Source organism: Rhodamnia argentea, chromosome 5 (genome assembly GCF_020921035.1).
Source record: "Rhodamnia argentea isolate NSW1041297 chromosome 5, ASM2092103v1, whole genome shotgun sequence".
Taxonomy (NCBI): Eukaryota; Viridiplantae; Streptophyta; class Magnoliopsida; order Myrtales; family Myrtaceae; genus Rhodamnia; species Rhodamnia argentea.
In genome coordinates, this window is record NC_063154.1 from 2,662,034 (window position 1) to 2,685,404 (window position 23,371).

Genomic DNA, 23,371 nt, shown 5'->3' on the forward strand with positions numbered 1-23,371 from the left:
CGGTGATTGTCATCTCTCGGGTCGTTCACAAGAAAGTTGGTTCTAGTGATGGGTTCACTGCTGGACTTGAGTCAAAGTCGAGTTGCCCCTCATCTGTCTACTTTATGCAAGTATGACTTTTGAGACCAAACCAAGAGTCTCTCTCTCCAAAGTCCTCACCCTCTATAAAATCTCTTATCGACGAGGTAGCTAAACCACGACTGAATTAAGCATCTCATCTCTTCATCTCCCTGCACATCCCCCCAGTCTTCTTCTGCTTTAAACCATGCAATTCTTGGGCTTTTGTTTCGCAAAGTTACCATTCCGTCGGTTTGTCTTTGCGATTGCAATTGCATTGTGCTTTGCACAAGTCTCCTCTTCATCGAATGAAACCGACAAATCCGCGTTGCTTGCATTTAAGGCTGGGATCATCGAGGACCCTCTCGGGGTGCTTAGCTCTTGGAACAATACGGTCAACCTCTGCCGATGGTACGGTGTCACGTGCAGCCGCCGACACCACAACAGAGTCACTGTGTTGAACCTAAGTTCCAAGATGCTTTTGGGATCTATCTCCCCTCACATTGGGAACCTCAGCTTCTTGAGAGAACTGTGGCTGACTAATAACAGTTTTCACCATGAAATCCCCTCCCAAATTGGTCGGTTGCAGCGGTTACATGTCTTATCCTTGTCCAACAATTCTCTCGTGGGCGAAATCCCCAAGAACACTTCGGGTTGCCTTAACCTCCTCCGCATCGGAATGGATCATAACCAATTGAATGGAGAAGTTCCTCCAGAGATGGGTTCATTGGTGAAGCTTCGGTTTCTTCGTTTACAACGAAACAATCTAACAGGAAGTGTCCCTTCTTCTATTGGGAACTTATCATCGTTGGAGTCTCTTCATCTTAGAGACAATTACTTGGGCGGGAGTATTCCTCGGACTCTAGGGCTACTGACCAAACTAACATCACTTGATTTATCAGATAATCAGTTTTCTGGTATGTTTCCGCCTTCCCTCTACAATTTATCTTCATTGGTAGAATTTGATGGAGGATATAACCAAATACAAGGAAGTCTTCCCACTACGATTGGCTTTGGTCTCCCCAACTTAACATTTTTCAGCATCGATTCAAACCAGCTTGTTGGATCAATCCCTCTGTGGATACCTAATAATGCCACAAATCTTCAAATACTTCAACTTGGGAGCAACAACCTCTCAGGGAACGTGCCTTCTTTTGAAAATTTGCGCAACCTTCGAAAGTTGAGCATTCAAGTTAACCACCTTGGAAGTGGCGGATCCGGTGACTTGAGCTTCCTTTGCTCATTAACCAACATCACTAGCTTAGCCATCTTGAGTATTACTGCTAATAGTCTCGGTGGGTTGTTGCCGGAATGCATTGGTAATCTCTCCATTAACATCACATGGTTGGGATTGGCCATGAATCATGTTTTTGGTGAGATTCCTAAAACAATCGGCAATCTTGTAAACTTGGAAGTCTTGGACATGGGAAACAACAATCTTTCAGGTGCTATCCCATCTGATGTGGAAAATCTTCAAAATTTAGTATTTCTAATTCTTCAAAATAACAATCTGTCGGGGGTAATTCCATCCTCCTTGCAGAAGATGAAAAAATTGCTTAAATTATATCTTGATGGGAATCACTTTTATGGGCACATTCCTTCCCATCTAGTTAAGTGTCAAAGTCTGACTCATATGGTTCTCTCTGGCAATGATCTCAGTGGTTCAATATTCCCAGCGGTTAAAACTCTCATCCATTTGAACTTGTCTCACAACCATTTGAGTGGTGCCCTTCCGGCGGAAGTGGGACAAATTGACCAATTAAATATTCTGGACATTTCAGGCAATATGTTCAGTGGTGAAATTCAGAGTACTCTAGGCAGTTGTGATGGCTTGTCAATATTAAAAATGAAGGATAACCACTTCCAAGGATCCATCCCTCAATCATTGAGTTCTTTGAGAAGTATTGAGGAATTGGATCTTTCCAATAACAATCTGTCAGGTGAAATTCCAAAGTTCTTAGAGGCTTTTCATTTCTTGGAGATCCTAAATTTATCCTATAACAATTTTGAAGGCATGTTACCAACTGAAGGAGTCTTCAAGAATGCAAGTGCCACTTTTATAGCTGGAAACAACAAGATTTGTGGAGGAATCCCTGAATTTCGGCTTCCTAAATGCATCTCTAGACATCCCAAGAGCAAAGGAGTAGATCCTAAATTGAAACTCTCGCTCTCTATTATTTTTGGACTTCTAGGGGTGGTTCTTATTCCTGTTGTGGTGTATGTATGTTGGTTGAAGAAGAAAAAAGCACAAGAACCAACTTCAAGTTCCATAGTTTATACCTGGCAAAACTTATCATATGGAACTCTCCTTAAAGCAACTGATGGTTTTTCTTCAACTAATTTGATCGGCGTTGGCAGTTTTGGATATGTTTACAAGGGAATACTCCAGGAGAATGGGACTAATGTTGCTGTGAAGGTACTTAATTCAACACATCACGGTGCTTTGAAGAGCTTCAAAGCTGAGTGTGAGGCTCTAAAGCGTATGAAACACCGAAATCTTTTGAAGGTACTAACAATATGTTCAAGTATTGATTATGATGGAAATGACTTTAAGGCTTTGGTGTATGAGCTCATGGTCAATGGTAGCCTGGAAGAGTGGTTGCACCCATCTCCAATATCAGCCGATGCAGACGGGCTTTCAAAAAATTTGAGTCTCGTCCATAGGATAAAGATTTCCATTGACATTGCTTTCGCATTGGATTATCTTCATAACCAATCCCACGACACAATCATTCATTGTGATCTAAAGCCAAGCAATGTCCTTTTAGACGCTGAGATGGTCGGACATGTTGGTGACTTTGGATTGGCAAAGATCATCCTTGAATCCACATGCGATACAAATATAAGCTCAATTGGTTTGAGAGGAACAATTGGTTATGCTGCTCCAGGTATGTCTCCTTGTGTCCGTCAAATGTTGAATTTGTTCATCACAGAGTTGTTGATGGCATCTTTTCACAAAACTTTTATATTCATAATGACATTTTGCACATATTATTTTCTCATAGCCCAACCATACATGGTTCTTGATTTGTGCAGAATATGGAATGGGTAGTGCGGTTTCTATTAAAGGTGATGTCTATAGTTATGGCATTCTCTTGCTAGAGATGTTCACGGGAATCAGTCCCACGGCCGAGATATTCAAAGAAAATTCCAACCTTCATAATTTTGTTGAGGAAGCTTTGCCTGAACGAGTTCTAGAGATTACTGATCCTTTTCTAGTTCAAGAAGTAGAGAACGATGTAGGCGAAAGCAAAAAGAATACATTTCAGGATTGTTTGCTAATGATCTACGGAATTGGGATAGCCTGCTCAGTTGGAGTCCCAAGAAAGCGAATGAGGATCGCAGATGTAGCAGCTCAACTCGGTTGGATCAGGGATAGACTTTACGCAGCTGGTTATTGAAGACAGGTGATATATTGAAGCAGTAAGTTTTCTAGTACCTCCTACAAATTATGCCAAACTGAACCACTTATGCATAGATAACCACCCAGCTTCACACTTTTTTTTTTAAAATCTAGATTAACTTGTTGTTCTGGTAATGCGAAAATGAAGCCATGGAGGTAACAGAGTCATCATGCAGAACCAAACTGGAGTTGGAAAAATAGTGAAGTCATCCAGTAAACTTTGGCATGTGGGAACCTTCAGTAGATTCAAAGTCGATGACAATGTCCTTGTCCTCTTCTTTCGCAAACATGGGACGAATGCTTCTCTAATGTATTGTGAGGTTGGTGGATGGAGTTCTGATATAGACTATGAGTAGTTCAGACGGTGACGAAAAAAGATGAGCTTCAATGTTCCTTTGAAACGAAAGTTGGCATGTAAGAAAAGAATGCAGTATAAAGGATGATCCTGTCATTCATAATATATGTCTCTTAAAGCTATGTGAGCAAGAACATTTATCCCTTTTCCTCTTTTAAGCTAGTTAAATAGTTCGATCTATAAATACAAGCAGACATCATGTTTGCACATCCCGCACAATGTCGATGTCCATTGAGAAATACCGTTAATTTTTTTTTACCTGATTCAACTCTAAATGAGGTTATACTTTTATTGTTATAGAAATTATAAGCTAAACTATAAAACTGAAATTATCCCAAAATAGAGACCAAAAAGTGGGAAAAGTACACTAGAAGTGCCATAATTTTTGTACGGCGTTCACTTGAGTGCCATAACTTTCAAAACGTTCACTTAAGTGCCATAACTTTCAAAAATCATTCACTTGAGTGCCATGTTGATATGGACGCCGGAAAAGCTGACATGGCAGCGGGAAAGCTGACGTGGCAGCCGGAAAGCTAACGTGGCTCGCCGGAAAAATGACGTTACACGTCGGAAAGATGATGTCGCAAAAGTTACTATAGCACTCAAGTGAACGATTTTTGAAAGTTATAGCACTTAAGTGAACATTTTGAAAGTTATGGCACTTAAGTAAACGCCGTACACAAGTTATGGCGCTCATGGTGTACTTATCCCCAAAAAGTAATAAAAAGATACCATAGGTTTTGTTGATTTAGAAAGATCGATTGAAAATCAAAAGAAAATCTAAAAATCTGGGTAATAGTATAATTACGAAAACTTGTGAATAGTAGCGAAGGAATGGGGAAAAGTACACTAGAAGTGCCATAACTTGTGTACGGCGTTCACCTGAGTGCCACAACTTTCAAAACGTTCACTTAAGTGCTATAACTTTTAAAAATCGTTTACTTGAATGCTACGTTGGAGCAAAATCGTTCACTTGAGTGCTACAGTAACTTTTCCGGCGTGCCATGTTGCTTTCCGGCATACTACGTCGGTTTTCCGGCGTCTACGGTAACTTTTCCGGCGTGTTACGGTGACTTTTCCGGCTGCCACGTCAACATGGCACTCAAGTGAACGATTTTTAAAAGTTATGGCACTCAAGTGAACGCCGTACAAAAGTTATGACACTTCTAGTGTACTTTTCCCCGAAGGAATGATTTGACTTTATCATGGAAGTTGAGAGGCCGGATTGAGCATATCGAAACTTTAGGAATTAGATCCAACATGTAGGGATAGTTCAAGGATGACATTTCATATTGGATCCAAGTTTAGAGAGTATTAATGTCATTTTTCAAAATTAGGAGAAAAGTCGATAAAATATATAAATTAAAGTTAATAAGTTCATACAAGAGTGGGTAAATTTAAAATGTAGTCAAGAAAGGTAAACATAAGTTGGTAAGAGATTAAATGTTGGTAATTTAAAGAAAAATAAATTCGATAAGTTACTTAAATGAGATTTGTGAATTTAAAATGAGTTGATACCTTAATAAGAGAAATGTCGATAAGTCCTTTAATTAAGGTTGGCACATATTAAAAAGCGTTGATAAACTTAAGGGGATGCCAAGAAATGCAAATACAACAAAATAAATAACACTAAGAAAAGTAATTACGTAAAAATAAATTAATGTCGGTAACTAACTTTGATAGAGTTGGTAAGGCAATACTATGTGGCAATTTAATGGAAGAAAAGTTGGCGAGTTACCCCCATTTAAGATTGGTAATCTCAAAAAAGAATTAATACATTGCCCACCAATCAAATAAAAGATGGTAACGCAATAAAAAGCTCACAAATTAAAAAGAAAATCGAACATTGGTAAGTATCTCGAATTAGTCGGTAATCCAAAGCTCACTGGTGATTCAAGACAAAAGTTGTTAAGTCATCCTAATTTAGATCGGTAAATTCATACAAGAGTTAGTAAATCACAACTGTTAGTAAATTATGCAAATAAATTTTTTTTTGTATGTAATGCAAATAAAATTTAAAAAGACATTAAAATAGTTGCAAAATTGGCTATGAAAAAAAATTGGCAATTTTAACAAAGTGCTAGTAAGTCGCCAATAAGTTACTTGGAAACAAACCACCAATCATTTGTCTGACCAACGGTTTTTTCCTGTCTTTGCACTTATCAACACTCGTTAAAATTTGTGTCGCGACCTAAAAATTAACTTTTCAGGCTAATAGATTACTAAGCTATTAAACCTAGCTCGGACTCTCCCAAGTTCATAACAATTCACGACTTATGGTTCAAGTTTTTCATGCAAAAGGTTTTATTTGGAGTCGTCACTAATCTGTTTACGGTAGGTTGATTAGAAACCTAAATAAAGTATTGGGAGAAATACTTTATTCCTACGAATCAGAGATTATGAATCCGGGGACTTGATTACGCTAGATTATACTAACGCCCTTTCGGTACATTTTTAAAAAAAAATGTTTGGCAGACAATTTGGATTCATTTTAGAATCTATCTCCTGACATGTGAAAATGTCCATGCGGATACATAATCATGAAATAGACACCCGGTAATCAAACTGTAAACAAATTGCTTGGATGAATGAAATGCAAGCAATTCTAAACATTAAATGTTTTTTTTTTCTTGTTTAATGCAGATTAGCTATATGCCATGCTAACCTAAATTAAACCTAAATGTAAAGACATGCAATCTGCTCTAATATGAATGTATATGATATGAAAATGACATGGAAAAGTGTGCTAGCTTATCATGGCATAAATTTAATGAACTACATGACTAACCCTAAATGATATGTACTCACGTGACCTAATTTCAATGATTGGCAAAATAATGCAACTACATTATTACATGCATTTTTTAATGTATGACCCTATGACATGCATAAATGACGAGTCAAAAATGGAAAATGGGAATGACATGGCAAGTGTGCAATTTCAAACATATGCTATGCATGCATGTTTTTTTTTTTTTATGCTTTAAAAGGTAAAAATTATCTGTGTTAGAAGTAAAATCTTACCTAATCAGTATGTACAATGCATGAAAATTTGAAACCAAAGATTACGGTAATCTAAAAAATAACCCATCATCTCACGGATTAAATTAAAGTTAATCGCAACTTTAGGCAACACAAATATTCAATATAAAGTCAAAATAATTAAAAAAAAATGATCCAAAGTCTTATGGATCAAATTAGTAATTAAGTTGACTTTTCTTGACAATAATACCTAATTGGATAATGCCTAAAATCTCAAATATTCACGTTAGATATTGATCAATCCGAAATATGGCAACAAAATATTGAATTGGCTAAGAATCGTTACCTATTTCGTGGATATTATTTCCAAATTTGAATCAGCGAATGACAAAATCGAACAATGACCGATGCACTTCCAATGGATCACATGGTGCTCCTTGGTGGTTTGCGGTTCACGATGAGAACTCAAGGCCAGTAAATCAACTGGAAAAGAATGAAGGGGAATTGCCTCATGGTGTGTCACGAACAACTTGGGACAGATATGGTTCGCAGATCGTGCGGACGGACTCGTGGCTATGACTTACGCTTTTGACTCTTGTGGATCTGCAACAATCTTTTTCTCTTTTCTTTGACCACCGTTTGGAATTTTTCCTTTAACCAAATAACCTGCAAAATCAAGAATACGTGAGCAGTAGGCCAATGGTTCGTTGATCCAACGCGTGGGACGTTGTGTAGACTCGGTGGACAAAGCGTGTTGATGGTTTGACGAACAGAGCGACAACGATGAGGGATTGTCTAATGAGACTCTATGACTTGCACCAAGGCCTCAAGGTGCAGTATGGATGCTTCTCGGACAAGGGCAATCACAGTAATGCTTGAGAAAAAGGCATTGGCAGGGCAGGAAAATCTCGTGACGGTGGCTAGCCTCGATTGGTTGGTGATGCCGGCAAGGCGTTGAAGCGAGAATGAATTGTGGTGCAGTTCCTGTGGTGTCCGAACAAATCAAAAGAAAAGAAAAAAAAATGAGAAGAAAAAAAAATGACTTATTTTCCCTCTCGTGTTCCTCTCAGTTTTTTTTTTTTACACACCAAGGATTCTCAATGAATCCCCCTCACGTTTTCTTTTTCTCTTTACATGTTTCCAGAATCGCCACCCTCTCTTCCTCTCCGCCCTCGAGCAAAAAAAATGTCCACCTTTTATAGCAACAACCACTCATGCTTTCTTTGGAAAATCTGAATCCGTGGAGTCAATTACTGAATTTTGGGTCTGGAATGCCTTCAACAATTGCTGTAAATCAGTGCACGAAGGATTTCTCTCCTGTGGGTCTCCATGGATATCCATTCTTTCGAGGACCAGGTACATTTCCACCATGTGCACATTTATTTTTATCTTTCCTTCTTCGTCTCGCACGAATAGATGGAACGGAGTAATAGACAATCGTCTTACTCAAACAATTCTCTTTTACTTTCATGTTGCTGACCTGTGTGTTCTATCGTACGCTTCCCTTGCTAAAGAGCTTCCACAGTGAAAGAAATTGTCTCTTGATTTGTGGGATTCCACTACTTTTTTTTCTTCATGATTCTATCCGATGGTGTTATTGATTAGATATTCTCTGCACAAGTCTAGGACATGATTCTTTTCTCTCTTTATTGACTTTTCTGATCGAAATTGCCATTGAATCAAATCGATTTTTTTTTCAATTTTTTTTTTATCAATGTCCTCTCATTTGGCCATGTAATATCCTCTAAAGACTGCCTTGTGAGTCGGATGACCTCCTGCAGTGAGGAAATCCCAGGATTCCTCCATTATCTTTTATCCTTCTATGAGTGTATGCGAAGTGGGCCAACTATCTCACAATTCTATCCTTTTCTTGCCCTTCCCTCACTTCCCCATGCGGTGAATACGTTCAATGAATTTCGACCAAGGTTCATCATTGGACCAATTTACCATATGAATTTCAGCACTCGCAACGTGCACGGGCATGATCAAATTTTCTCTCACTTTGGGCATAGTCCACCTTGTCAATTAAGTTCACGTGAACTATATCCACCGCCACCAATCGAAATAAAATATAAATGAGATGCATGCAGAAATTAAATTGATCTAAATACGAACTATGTGTCATTCTCTAATTTTATATGCAAAATTTGATATCCTAAAAAGGTAGTCAAAATTTAGGTGTCAACAATTTGAAAAGTTCACAATTTTTTGCACCGAACAATAGAATTCGGCAGACCAGACTTGGCCCATCAAGCACTCTCTTCACCTTATTGCTTTACTCCAACTTCTTCGCATAACAGTGACAGGGAAGGTCATCATCAATGGACAAATCTCCAAACGATGCAACAGTCATTGAGAACAAGACAATAAACTAGAAGGAAAAGAGGGGACTGAGCTAAATTCTATGCAGGAAGCTCTGATTTAGGAACTCCAAAAATCAACCAGTGCACAATTCTAGATACACATTTTCTTCCCCTCTTCTACATGTGTTAAATTATCATAAATCTGCAAAAAGATTGTCTGTCTTGGAATCTACAGCACTAAGCCTCAAGGCCGCGATTGCTGCCGCAACGGACTTACACCCGAAGAAACAGATATTGAGCCAATGCGATGACTTCTGAATGGAAGACCGCTTCGTCATCGGTACATGTGGTTGGCGAGGATGAACGTTAGAGGGAACGTGCTTATCGCCCCCGTGAGGCTCTCAAAGTCGCCGAGGAAAGGAAGGGCTGCGACCACATAAAAAATTTTTGCGTCATTTTTCTTCTGGTTTCGTATGTTTCCATTGGTTGTGCTCGATTTGTTTTCTTATACGTTCAGTCAAAGAAGGAAATTTATCCGCTGTTTTTCCTAACAGACGAAGCTGCGATCTGGGGCATCTTCGCCACATTGCGCTCCCGTTCGGCCAATCTCGCTCTCCATCTGTCGAGTCGCACCTGCATGTTCGAGCCTTCGATCTGTAAGTCCACCCAATTTTGTGCCTTTCCTTTTCTTTCGCTCCTCGTTTGAGGTTCATTGCGCGAAATTTGACCTCTCGCCGCCGTTAGAATTTGTCGACTGCCCGGTGAGTGAGGATGGCTGGCGACGTTGACGTGCAGCGCGAGGCATGCGTGGAGATCTCGTTGTTAAATGGCAAAACCGATGAGAAGTGTGGGATGGACGTCAGAGACAGCAGGATCTGGTAAAGAGCATGGGCGATTATGATGGCTGGTCACACCGCGAAGAGGAGGAGGCTATTGATAATGGAATCGAGAATGGCAATGGAAACAGCAAGTCGTCAAAGGGAGTGAGCCTGTTGTCGTCGAGGAGTTGGCAATGGTCTTGTTGGCACCGACACACGAGGAAAGAGAGAACAAAATATTTTCTTTGTCAAATGCGGGAAAATATTTTTCTTTTGATTTTTGAGTTTTAGCTAAATACCGAAAACACTTCTTGGAAAATATTTTCCAAAAATGTCATATTTTTCACGAAATAAACAGAACCTTACATATATTTTCCTGACATTACTCAACTTAAGTTTTAGTTATTTACGTTTGGAAAGGACGAGAGTGCAAAAATTCACCAGGTAAACAACTTATATTAGTCTGACAAAAAAAAAAAACAACTTATATTAGCAAAAATTGAAAACGATCTACTAAATCGGGCCACCTCACCTATAATTTTTCGGTTTTCGTCTTCTGCGAACCAAAACTTCTTGGTTAGTGGAAGAAGGTAAAGGGAAATAATGTAATTCGAGTTGGAAAAACATCCCCATACATTTTGGTAATTCCAAAACTATCATTGGTAGGGTAGGACATCTATTATGACAAGTACAGATATACTTGATTGTATGTATCTAAAGGACGGCGGCAATATCCACAATTGGAAATGAGATCGCAAGCCACTTTCGCACGGTCCATCCGGAAACACGATTGATTGACATAAATGAGATTATCAAATTTGTTTATTCTGGTTTTGCGCTCGTCTGAGGATGATCGTCCGAGGCAAAACTTATAGCAGTTGGCACCTAGAATAGCAACACAATAGTGTTAGGTGTTAGCACTGTTATGAATAGATTATTATTTTTTTTGGATTTTACGAGTTCCAACGTTTATTTGTCAATAACATACTAACTGAATAACTGATTTATCAGGTTGATGTAGTTTACAAATGGTCATTGATTATTACAAATGGGCGTGTTTTTTTGCCAGTAGAATATGCAACACTTACCTATTTGACAGCCGGTGTAATTTAACAGCTGTAACTTACGTATGAAAGTAACAATTTTCCGCTATAAATTTTTAGCAGATTATTAGCAATCTTATGAGGAGTAACAACATTAATGTCAGTTTTTTTTTTTTTTGGGTCAAAAAATTTGTCAGTTACATACTAATAATCAATTTACCAGGCATAAATACACTTGCGGTTTGACAAAAAAAAAATTACACTTGTGGATTACGAACAATCTCTCATTTTTGCGAGTGGGGCGCATTTGAGCTGGTATATGACAAGTTGCTTACATACTTTTCGAGTGCTGTTAATTAAATAGCTGTAACTTCTGAGTAAAATTAAAATTTACCATTTTAAATTCCTAGTAGACTAATCTCAGTGGGAAATTAATTACTCTCGTGGTAACTTAGGATATTTGTTCGCATTTATGTGTTGATTTATTTCAGTGGTGACTTATTATTTACACCACTACAATTTATTTTTGAGGGGTAAATTTAATAATTTTTCCTATTGTTTCGCGGAAAATGAGTAATCTAGAAAATGTTTTCCTAAAAAATAGTCACACGTATTACTTGAAATTAGCCAATGACAAATATTTCTCATTACCGACAATAATTTGTGTCTAAATATTTGCGTAGAAAATGAAAAATGTTTATCGATCAATCATTTTTCTAAGTAATATAGCGATCAATTTTTTGAAAAATGCTTTTCAAATTACTCATTTTTCGCGAAACAAACGAAGTTTTCGTGTTACGTTCGAAACAAGACAAAAAGCGAAGGCTTTTCCAATGACATTCACTGAACCATGCTAAATAAAGAGGAGATTAACGAGGTGGGAATTGGAAATAACAAGAGACAAACACAACATTCAATATGACCAGCGTTCTTACTGTGGGTCAAAAGTGAATACTTGTGATAATCTGCACTGCTTTTTCAAATCAAATAATAAGTTTAGACCAATGTGAGAAATGGAATTGATTTTCGACGTTCGTCTACTCGTTTTATGACGGACCTGTGTTGTTATTTGAATACGGCTCACTTGTTCAAATGCTTAATCATAATTTGTTGCAGCAAACCAAATTTTTGAGCTAATTACTACTGTTTCTAGCGACACCCATCAATGTGTAAGGACAAACTAGTTTTTGTTCTTGGTATCGACTAAGTCCACGGGAAAACGGTGCATGAAGAAGACCCTTGTCGTTCTAAATGACCAGTAGCGATAGGTTGGAAATGGAAAATTATTCAAAAAGTCATAAACTTATTGCACTTTTGTCAATTTAATCCTGAATCTTTTAATTTTGTCAATTAAGTCTATTAGGCCAATTTTGACTTTAAATTGTTGATGTCGACACCGGTCGTCCTACATGGTGACGTGGACATTTTTATTATACTTTAATATTTTTTAAAAAAATTTGTTAATTTTTTCTTTTTTTATTGTTAAATTTTTTTCTCTTTGTCCTCTTGCTAGTCGGCGGGCCTCAGCCACCGACCAAAGGCGAGGCTGACCTCACCGGTCTCCGGCGAAGCTCGCCCCCGCTGTCCACAAGAGAGGTGAGGTTGAGGCCTGTGAGGACAACCTCACCGGCCCTCATCTTTGGTCGGTCGTTGGCCATGGTCGATGCTTAGCAACCGGCTAGGGGAAAAAGGGAAGAAAAAGAAAGAAAGAAAGAAAAGAAAAATAATTAATAATAACAAATTCACAAAAATATTTAAAATTGTCTATGTTAGCTTTGGCTGCCACATAAGACAGCCGGCACTATATAAGCTATTTTCCATCAAAATTGGTCGGATGGATTTAATTGAAAAAACGTGAAAATATTTATGACTCAACTAAACAATTAAAACTTTAAAAGGTGAAGGAAAAAATTGATAAAAGTGCAATAGATGTACGACTTTTTAGATAATTTTCTTGAGGAAAACGGAGCATGAAGAAGACGTTTGTCGTAAATGACCAACAAAGGGGGTTGGAGAGTCTGTGAAGGCCATTCAATGAAGGTTGGAAGACAACACATGAAGACTCAAAATCAACGATAAGGTCTTCGCGCTCGTCCGTTAACTCGGACACCCTTAATTATACGGCAGCGTCTCGTGGACAACGAAATAAGCACTTTCTAATCAATCCTTCGAGAGTTAAATTTGGACTCCACAAACAAGTTGCAAATGGCAGATGATAGGCACTGTCGGAATAAATGAATTGGTCCCAGATTCGTTCCAATAACTTCGACAGCATCACTTCATGAGAAATTTCTTTTGCAAACTCCAAAAACAAGAGCATCAACCTTTCGATGTTCCGGTCCACTAAACAAGGTCCTCAACTCTGCCATCGCTAGCCATGAAATTTATGGGCAGCTTCTTGTAAGAATAATCAATAGCTGGAACTGTAGCGGAAGCTACGGGAGTGGAATAATTTTCTTAGGTTCTTCAAACACTGATTGTCTCGCTTACAACAACAGGCATACATGAAAGTAGGCCTAAGTCCCTAAAAAATCCCAAATTTTAGGTCAAGTCCAAATTTGTCCCGAACTTTTTATTGTCTTAAAAAAAAAAAATCATAACTTTAGGTTTAGCCCCAAATCTACCCCTAACATTTTTTTTTTGTTTAAAAAAAAAAGCCTTAAACTTTAGGTCCGGTCTTAAATCTACTCCGAACTTTTTTATTGTCAAAGAAAAAATCACCAATTTTAACTCTAGTCTCAAATCCGCTCCATTAGCCCTCTGTCCAAAAAAAAGCCCTCAACTTTAGTAATTAGAACCTTTAGAACCATGAAAGAATCACAAATTTTTTTTTGGAATGAAGTTTTTTTTTTTTTTTTTTTGTGGGTCTCAGCTCCTGTAGAAAGTATCGTAATGTTTTTGGAGACAGTATAGAAGTTACAACAACAATAAACTTGAATTACGACATATACACGAGGATTGGGCCCTCCGGAGCGACCCTAGCCAAGCCCCAAGTCATCCCGGACGTTTTTGCAGAGTAGAGTGGCGACGTCTTCTGTCATTTCAGCTTGACAAGTTTCTACGACCACACAAATGTAAGATAAACGTCATTAGCAACTTCAATTAACTTGGAAATTTCAAAGTAAGCGATCAGATGAAGACTCGGATGAATGAACTTTCACGCCTTCTAGAAATCATTAATTTCTCTAAACATCTCAATCTCCACCAGATCGCTCAGCAGCAGAATTAGGAATCTGTCATATCAGCAAAGTCGTAACTCAGCTGCATTCGGTTAGGGAGAAACTTTTTCTTACGGTGATTTTCATCTCTCGTATCATTCAAAAGAAAGTTGGTTCAATTGATTGGTTCATTGGGGGACCTAAGTGTGAAATTTTAAAAAAGAATGTCCTGCCGTGTTATGTGGCGGTAGGCAAAGATTGAAAATTAAATCGGCCAATATGCTGTTGTTACTTGTTATATGGTTTAGAGTATTGGTAGGACTCTTTGTTTAAGTTAAATAATCTAAGCTCCAAAATTTTAGCAAAAGATGTCATGAATCAAAGGCCGGTAGCAGGAAATTTCTGCCGATCAGATCGCAGAAACTATGCTCCTTTAAATGCTAGACAGGCATATAGTCTTAGTACGTATATTGTAAAGAAGATTATTTTAGTATAAGGTCACTATCTATTCTAAAATCGTAAAAGATTAGGATAATCTCGACAAGGAGCGGAAGGAGCCATTTTCATTGGTACTCTCTGCTGGCTGATTGCACATTTAGATCCTACGACAGTACTATCTACGACCCTGGTTGAGTTAAGAAAAGTTATCGATTTTTTTTTGTTTTCAATTTCCGACATTGATGCGTTTGGTAAAAATTCTCAGAAATTATTTTAATTGAATCGACCGGAAAGTGTTTTCTCATTTCTAATCTAACTTTCTAAAAACTTTGGAAATAACTTACTCCCCAAAACATGGGGGAGTTGTGGTGGACTCAAGTCGATTTGCCCCTATAGATCTCTTATCGGTGAGGTAGCTAAACCACACCTGAATTAAGCACCCCATCTCTTCATCTCCCTGCACATCCCTCCAGTCCACTTCTGCTTTGAGCCATGCAATTCCTGGGCTTTAGTTTCGCAAAATTACCATTCCGTCACTTCGTTTTGGCGATTGTGATTGTGATTGTGTTGTGCTTTGCACGAGTCTACACGCTATCGAATGAAACTGATAAGTCCACCTTGCTTGCATTCAAGGCTGGGATAATCGAGGACCCTCTCGAGGTGCTTAGCTCTTGGAACAATACGGTTAGCGTCTGCCAATGGTACGGCATTACGTGCAGCCACCGACACCACAACAGAGTCACGTTTTGGACCTGAGTTCCCAGAAGCTCTCGGGGTCTATCTCCCCTCACATCGGGAACCTCAGCTTCCTGAGAAAATTATGGCTCATTAATAACAGTTTTCACCACGAAATCCCTTCCCAAATCGGCCTGTTGCATCACCTACGCTAGTTATTGCTGTCCAACAATTCTCTCACGGGCGAAATCCCCAAGAACACTTCAGGTTGCCTTAACCTCCTTCTCCTCGGAATGCATCACAACCAACTGAACGGAGAAGTTCCTTCGGAGAATGGTTCATTGGTGAAGCTTCAGGCTCTTCGTTCAGCAGCAATCCGTCTAACAAGAAGTGTCCCTTCTTCCATTGGGAACTTATCATCGTTGGAGGATCTTTATCTTCAGGGAAATTACTTGGGCGGGAGTCTTCCTCGGGCTCTAGGCCTACCGACCAAACTAACATCACTCACTTTAAGAGATAATCGGTTGTCCGGTACGGTTCCGCCTTGCCTCTACAATTTGTCTTCATTGTTAACATTTGACATAGGATATAACCAAATGCATGGAAGTCTTCCCCCCGCGATCGGCTTTGGTCTTTCCAACTTAGAATTTTTCAGCATCGAAGAGAACCACTTTGTTGGATCAATCCTTCTGTCCATGCCTAATAATGCCACAAATCGACAAATACTTCGACGATAAGGTCTTCGCCCTCATCCGTGTACGTCGGAGGACATGATAATGGACTAAGCCTGTTCTGATCAATCCTTTCAAAGTGAGAGTTGGACTCCAGAAACAAGTTGCAAAGTGAAGATGACCGGCAACTGTCCACTTCAGCAGCATCACTTTCATGAGAAATTTCCTCTGCAAACTCCAAAACAAGAGCATCAACCTTTCGATGTTCCAGTCCACCACACAAGCTCCTCAGACTCTGCGATCAACAGCCATGGAAGTTGTTTTGATATCTGGGAAGCTTCTTGTGGGAATAATCGAAAGCCGGCATTGTAGCAGGGATACGGGAGCGGAATTATCGTCTTAGGTTCTTCATATACTGCCTGTCTTGCTTTATAAACAGTGATGATAAGGTAGCGACCTTAAAGTCCAACCCAGGAAAAGATGACACAGTTGATCCATGAACTTTGGTCTAATATGCAATGTAGTCTCTAAAACTTTAACCATGACCTTTAGTTCAATGTGTAATGTCGTCCTTGAACTTTTAATTTGTTCAATGTGGTCTTTGAACTTTTGATAGATGTTCAATATAGTTCCCGATCTTAAATTAACGGAAGGATAACATTGGATATTTAAATATAGTTTCTAATTGAACGTGTATCAAAAGTTCAAGGACCACATTGAACAAATTAAAAGTTTAAAAATCACATTGCGCATTGGACTAAAGTTCATGGACTAAATTGAAAAAAAAGTTTATGAACCAAATTGCACATTGGGTCAAAGCTGAAGGACCATACGTGTCATTATCTCATAAAAGAAAAGATAATGGACACCTTCAATGGAAGACAATTTGACCCATCTCCGTTCTTACTACTCGTTCTGTTAACTTTCCAACCGAATGAGCCTAGATGATGCATGTGGATGACTTCAGAAGACTGAAAACATAAGAAACTGTACCGGATAACCCAATTGCAAGAAAGTAGTGTCATATCCTGAATTCAACCGAATCAAGATGCCTGTCTTACGAGATTATACTAGGAACATAGTATCAGCATAATTACCACAAATACACACAGCTTAAACTACTTTCTGGAGAGTGGAGGACAAGAGGCTGAGGAAATCAACAGACCTAGAAGACATGGAAAAAGAACAATATCGGCGTCCAACGCAGTGTCGAATGCGTAGCACAAACAGGACTGTCGCCTTCTTGGAGATTTCCACACAACGTGGGCTACCGGTGCTCACCAATTTTCAATGAGGCAAAAATTCCAATCCGGATTTCAGCAAAAGATTGCGACGGAGCGCAACAGTAACTCGACTGTAATTTCGCATGCATGCCATTGGACAAAGAAGCATGTGAAAATAACACTGATAAAAAGAAGAAGAAGAAGAAGAAGCAAAGAGACTAAAGCTCCGTCAATTTCTTTGGAAAATTCAAAGTATCCGACCGGATGAAGACTCGGATCAATATCACCTCGGCTATTCCAGAAATCCCGAATTTCTCTCCATCAGATCACTAAAGCGCTGAGTTGGGACTCGTGGTATCACGGTAAATACCGACTAACTTCTGTTCGAAGGATAGGCAAAGTCAGTAATTCAACTGCATTCGACTAGGGAGAAAGTTTTTGTTACGGTGATTGTCATCTCTCGTGTCGTTCAAAAGAAAGTTGGTTCAAGTGATTGGTTCACTGGTGGACTTGACTCAAGTCAAGCTTCCCCCCCCATCTGTCTACTTTATGCAAATATATGACTTTTAAGACCAAAACAGGAGTCTCTCTCTCCAAAGTCCTCACCCTCTATAAATCTCTTATCGACGTGGTAGCTAAACCACAATTGAATTAAGCATCCCATCTCTTCATCTCCCTGCCCATCCCTCCACTCCCCTTCTGCTTTGAGCCATGCAATTTCTGAGCCTCAGATTTGCAAAATCACCATTCCGTCGCTTCATTTTTGCGATTGCGATTGCATTGGGCTTTGCACGAGTCTACTCGTTATCGAATGAAACCGACAAATCTGCGTTGCTTGCATTCAAGGCTGGGATAATCGATGACCCTCTCGGTGTGCTTAGCTCGTGGAACAACACGGTTAGCCTCTGCCAATGGCACGGCATTACGTGCAGCCGCCGACACCACAACAGAGTCACCGTGTTGGACCTGAGTTCCCAGAAGCTCTTAGGGTCCATCTCCCCTCACATCGGGAACCTCAGCTTCTTGAGAAAATTGTGGCTCATTAATAACAGCTTTCTCCATGAAATCCCTTCCCAAATCGGCTGGTTGCACCGCCTCCGCTACTTATCGCTGTCCAACAATTCTCTCACGGGCGAAATCCCCAAGAACACTTCGGGTTGCCTTAACCTCCTTCTCCTCGGAATGCATCACAACCAGCTGAACGGAGAAGTTCCTCCGGAGATTGGCTCATTGGTGAAGCTTCAGGCCCTTCGTTTAGCAGCAAACCATTTAACAGGAAGTGTCCCTTCTTCCATTGGGAACTTATCATCGTTGGACGATCTTTATCTTCAGGAAAATTACTTGGGCGGGAGTCTTCCTCGGGCTCTAGGCCTACTGACCAAACTAACATCACTCACTCTAGGAGGAAATCGGTTGTCCGGTACGGTTCCGCCTTCCCTCTACAATTTGTCTTCATTGTTAACATTTGATGTAGGATATAACCAAATACATGGAAGTCTTCCCACCACGATCGGCTTTGGTCTTCCCAACTTAGAATTTTTCGGCATTGAAGAGAACCAGTTTGTTGGATCAATCCTTCTGTCCATGCCTAATAATGCCACAAATCTACGAATACTTCAACTTGGGAGCAACAAACTCTCAGGGAACGTTCCTTCTTTTGAAAGTTTGCGGAACCTTCAACGGTTGAGCATTCAATTTAACCACCTTGGAAGTGGGGGATTAGGTGACTTGGGCTTCCTTTGCTCATTAACCAACATCACTAGCTTAAACGTGTTGTCTATTCTCGATAATAGACTCGGTGGGTTGTTGCCAGAATGCATTGGTAATCTCTCCATTAACATGACAAGGTTGGGATTGGGCATGAATCCTATTTTTGGTGAGATTCCTAAAACAATCGGCAATCTTGTAAACTTGGAAGTCTTGCGGATGGGCAACAACTTTCTTTCAGGTGCTATCCCGTCTGAGCTGGGAAATCTTCCAAACTTAACGGTTCTAATTCTCCCCAATAACAATCTATCAGGGGTAATTCCGTCCTCTTTGCAGAAGATGAAGAAATTGCTTATATTATGTCTTGATGGGAATCAACTTTACGGGCACATTCCTTCACATCTAGAGAAGTGTCAAAATCTGATGGAGCTCGATCTTGCTAACAACAATCTCAATGGTTCCATATTCCCTGCAGTTAAAACTCTGCTCTTTGTGAACTTGTCTCACAACCATTTGAGTGGGGCCCTTTCGGCGGAAGTAGGAAAAATTCAGCATTTAATTACTCTGGACATTTCTGGCAACATGTTTGGTGGTGAAATTCCGAGTACTCTAGGGGATTGTGATGGACTGGAAGTATTAAAAATGAAGGATAACCGCTTCCAAGGACCCATCCCTCAATCATTTAGTTCTTTAAGAAGCATTGAGGAATTGGATCTTTCCAATAACAATTTGTCGGGTGAAATTCCAAAGTTCTTAGAGGCATTTCACTTCTTGGAAATTCTGAATTTGTCCTACAACAATTTTGAAGGCATGTTACCAACCGAAGGAGTCTTCAAGAATGCGAGCGCCACTTTTATTGCTGGAAACAACAAGATTTGTGGAGGAATCCCCGAATTTCAGCTCCCTAAATGCATCTCTAGCCACTCCAAGAGCAAAGGAGTAGCTCTTAAATTGAAACTCTCGCTCTCTGTTATTTTTGGGATTCTAGGGGTGGTTCTTGTCCTTGTTTTGGTGTATGTATGTTGGTTGAAGAAGAAAAAAGCACAAGAACCAACTTCAAGTTTCAAAGCCGAGACCAGGCAAAACTTATCTTATGGAACTCTCCTTAAAGCAACTAATGGTTTTTCTTCAGCTAATTTGATTGGTGTTGGCAATTTTGGATCCGTTTACAAGGGAATACTCCAGGAGAATGGGACTAAAGTTGCTGTGAAGGTGCCTGATTTAATGCATCATGGTGCTCCGAAGAGCTTCAAAGCCGAGTGTGAGGCTCTAAAGCGTATGAAACACCGAAATCTTTTGAAGGTGCTGACAGTATGTTCAAGTACAGATTATGAAGGACATGACTTTAAGGCTTTGGTCTATGAGCTCATGGTCAATGGTAGCCTCGAAGAGTGGTTGCACCCATCTCCAATCCGAGATGATGCAGATGGGCCTTCAAAAATTCTGAGTCTCGTCCAAAGGATAAAGATTTCCATCGACATTGCTTTCGCATTGGATTATCTTCACAACCAATGCCGGAGCACCATAGTTCATTGTGATCTAAAGCCAAGCAATGTCCTTTTAGACGCTGAGATGGTTGGACATGTCGGCGACTTTGGATTGACAAAGATCATCCTTGAATCCACATGCTACACGAATGCAAATATAAGCTCAGTTGGTTTGAGAGGAACAATTGGTTATGCTGCTCCAGGTATGTCTCCTTGTGTCCCTTGATAGCATCTTTTCACAAAACCTTTAACTTCATAATGACATTTTGCATGTATTATTTTCTCATAGCTCAACCATACTTGTTTCTTGATATGTGCAGAATATGGAATAGGTAGTGTGGTTTCTATTCAAGGTGATGTCTACAGTTATGGCATTCTTTTGCTAGAGATGTTCACGGGAATCAGTCCCACAGCTGAAATATTCAAAGATAATTCGAACCTTCATAATTTTGTTGAGGAAGCATTGCCTAAACGAGTTCTAGAGATTACTGATCCTGTTCTAGTTAAAGAAGTAGAGAACGATCCAGGCCAAAGCAAAAAGAGTACAGTTCAGGATTGTTTGCTAATGATATACAGAATTGGGATAGCCTGCTCAGTTGGAGTCCCAAGACAGCGAATGAGCATCACAGACGTGGCAGCTCAATTAGGTTCAATCAGGGACAGACTTTACGCAACTGGTTATTGAAGCAGTAAGTTTTCCAGTACCTCCTACAAATTATGCCAAACTGAACCATTTATGCAAAGATAAGCACCCAACTGCACGCATTTAAATTTTAAAAATCTAGATTAACGTGTTGTTCTGGTAATGTGAAGATGGAGCCATGGAGGTAACAGAGTCGTCATGCAGAACCAAAGCGGGGTTGGAAAAATAGTGAAGTCATCCAGGAAACTTCGGCATATGAGAACCTTCAGTAGACTCAAAGTCAACGACAAAGTCATCGTCCTCTTCTTATCCAAACGTGGGACAGATGCTTCTCTAGCGTATTGTGAGGTTGGTGAATGGAGTTCTGATGTAGACTATGAATAGTTTAGACCGTGAAGAACAAAGATGAGTTTCAATGTTCCTTTGAAACGAAAGTTGGCGTGTAAGGAGAACGAAGTATTAGGGATGATGCTGTCATTCATGCATCTATACTGTATTTTCGGACAATTGAAAAGAAAAGGCATACATGCAAGCCAGTATCAAGGATGATGCTACGTGAGCAAGTACATCTATCCCTTTCCCTCTTTTAAGCTAGTTAAATTAGTTCGATCTATAATTACAAGGAGACATCATGCTTGCACATCCCACACAATGTCGATGTCCGTTGAGAAAGACCATTATTTTTTTGACCTGATTCAACTCTAAATGAGGTTCTGCTTTTACTGTTATATATAGTAATCGCAAGCTAAACTATACCTAAAATTAAATTATCTTAATATTTATAAAGACCAAAAAGCTAATAAAAAGATACCATAGTTTTTGTTGATTTGGAAAGAATAGTTGAAATGGAAAAAATAATCTAAAAATCCGAGCATAGTATAATTACAAAAACTTGTGAATAGTAGCAAATGAACAATTTGACTTGATCATGGAAGTTGAGAGACTAAGTTGAACATATTGAAACTTTTGGGACTAGATTCAACATTTAGGAATAGTATAAGGATCACATTAAACGAATTAAAAATTCAAAGATAACATTTCATATTGGGCCAAAGTTTAGTTCATATTAGTGTTATTTTTCACAATTAATCAAGCAGAAGTCAATAGAATATGTAAATTAAAGTTAGTAAGTTCATATGAGAGTTGGTAAAGTTAAAATGTAGTCAAGAAAGGTAAACAGAAGTCGGTAAATTGGTAATTTAAAGAAAGCTAATATCGATAAGTTACTTAAATGAGAGTCGGTAATTTAAAACAAGTTGATAACTTAATCACAGAAATGTTGATAAAAAAATGCAAATATAACAAAATAAATAACACTAGGAAAAGTAATTAAGTAAATATAAATTAATGTCGGTAACTAACTTTGATTAGAGTTGGTAAGGCAATACTATGTGGCAATTTAATGGAAGAAAAGTTGGCGAGTTACGCCCAATTTAGATTGGTAATCTCTAAAAAGAGTTAATACATTGCCCACTAATCAAATAAAATATGGTAACGCAATAAAAAGCTCATAAATTAAAAAGAAAATCAAACATTGGTGAGTATCTGAAATTAAGTCGGTAATCCAAAGCTCGCTGGTAATTCAAGACAGAAGTTGTTAAGTGATCCTAATTTAGATCGGTAAATTCATACATGAGTTAGGCTCCGTTTGTTTCACGGAAAATATTTTTTCGGAAAATATTTTCCCCAATTTCTAGTGTTTGGGAGGCGAAAAATGAGCGGTCAACGGAAAATATTTTCCGATCAACAAAAAAAAACCTTCTAAAACTAAGGAAAATGATTTCCTCATTTTGAGAGGAGGAAAACATTTTCCACACTTTTCATTTCTCCTCTCTTTCAACTATTTTTTATTTTTAATTATTTTTTTTACTTTCTTTTCGTTTTTATTTATTTTTTTGAAAATTCAAAAATTTTATTTTTTATTTTTTGGATAAAATTTATTTTTAATTACTTTCTTTATTTTTTTCATTTTTCATTTTTTTTATTTTTTTTTAATATTCCTTCTTCTCCCTCGATCGGTCGCTGGCCACGACCACGACCACGGCCGGTGGCTAGCCAGGTAAGGCCTGGCATTGCTGGCCTCGAACAAGGAAAGCTATAGTGAGGAACATAACCGTAACGTCTATTCCGAACTCCTCGTGCTCCACGCGGGCCTCGGTGGCGGACTCGCCATGGAGGTGCGGGACGATGGGGACGATATTCACAACGGCGGAGATGGCGAGGGGGGGTGGGGGAGGGGGTGATGCACGCGTTCTCGCACGACGTGAACCGGCGGGTGGCGAGGGCATACGCGGAGGAATTCCTGTGCATGAAGTACAAAGTGGAGGGCATGGGGAGGCTCTGGCATTTCAAGATCCCGCCGTCCCATAACGTGAACGCTTCACGATTCTTTTGAGGATGTCTTTATC

The 23,371-nt window shown here is 39.2% G+C and overlaps 2 protein-coding genes across 2 annotated transcripts; both read left to right on the forward strand.

Annotated features, from left to right (window-relative positions):
* Nucleotides 1-265: 265 nt before the first annotated feature.
* On the forward strand, nt 266-4,029 carry LOC115743714 (probable LRR receptor-like serine/threonine-protein kinase At3g47570). Its single transcript, XM_030678632.2, has 3 exons — nt 266-2,945; nt 3,094-3,480; nt 3,575-4,029. The coding sequence occupies exons 1-2, from the start codon at nt 266-268 to the stop codon at nt 3,456-3,458; spliced, it is 3,045 nt and encodes a 1,014-aa protein (XP_030534492.2). The 3' UTR covers nt 3,459-3,480; nt 3,575-4,029.
* Nucleotides 4,030-17,837: 13,808 nt separating this feature from the next.
* LOC115743813 (probable LRR receptor-like serine/threonine-protein kinase At3g47570) lies at nt 17,838-21,005 on the forward strand. The gene is made up of 2 exons (XM_030678787.2): nt 17,838-20,523; nt 20,641-21,005. The coding sequence occupies exons 1-2, from the start codon at nt 17,838-17,840 to the stop codon at nt 21,003-21,005; spliced, it is 3,051 nt and encodes a 1,016-aa protein (XP_030534647.2).
* The last annotated feature ends 2,366 nt before the right edge of the window (nt 21,006-23,371 follow it).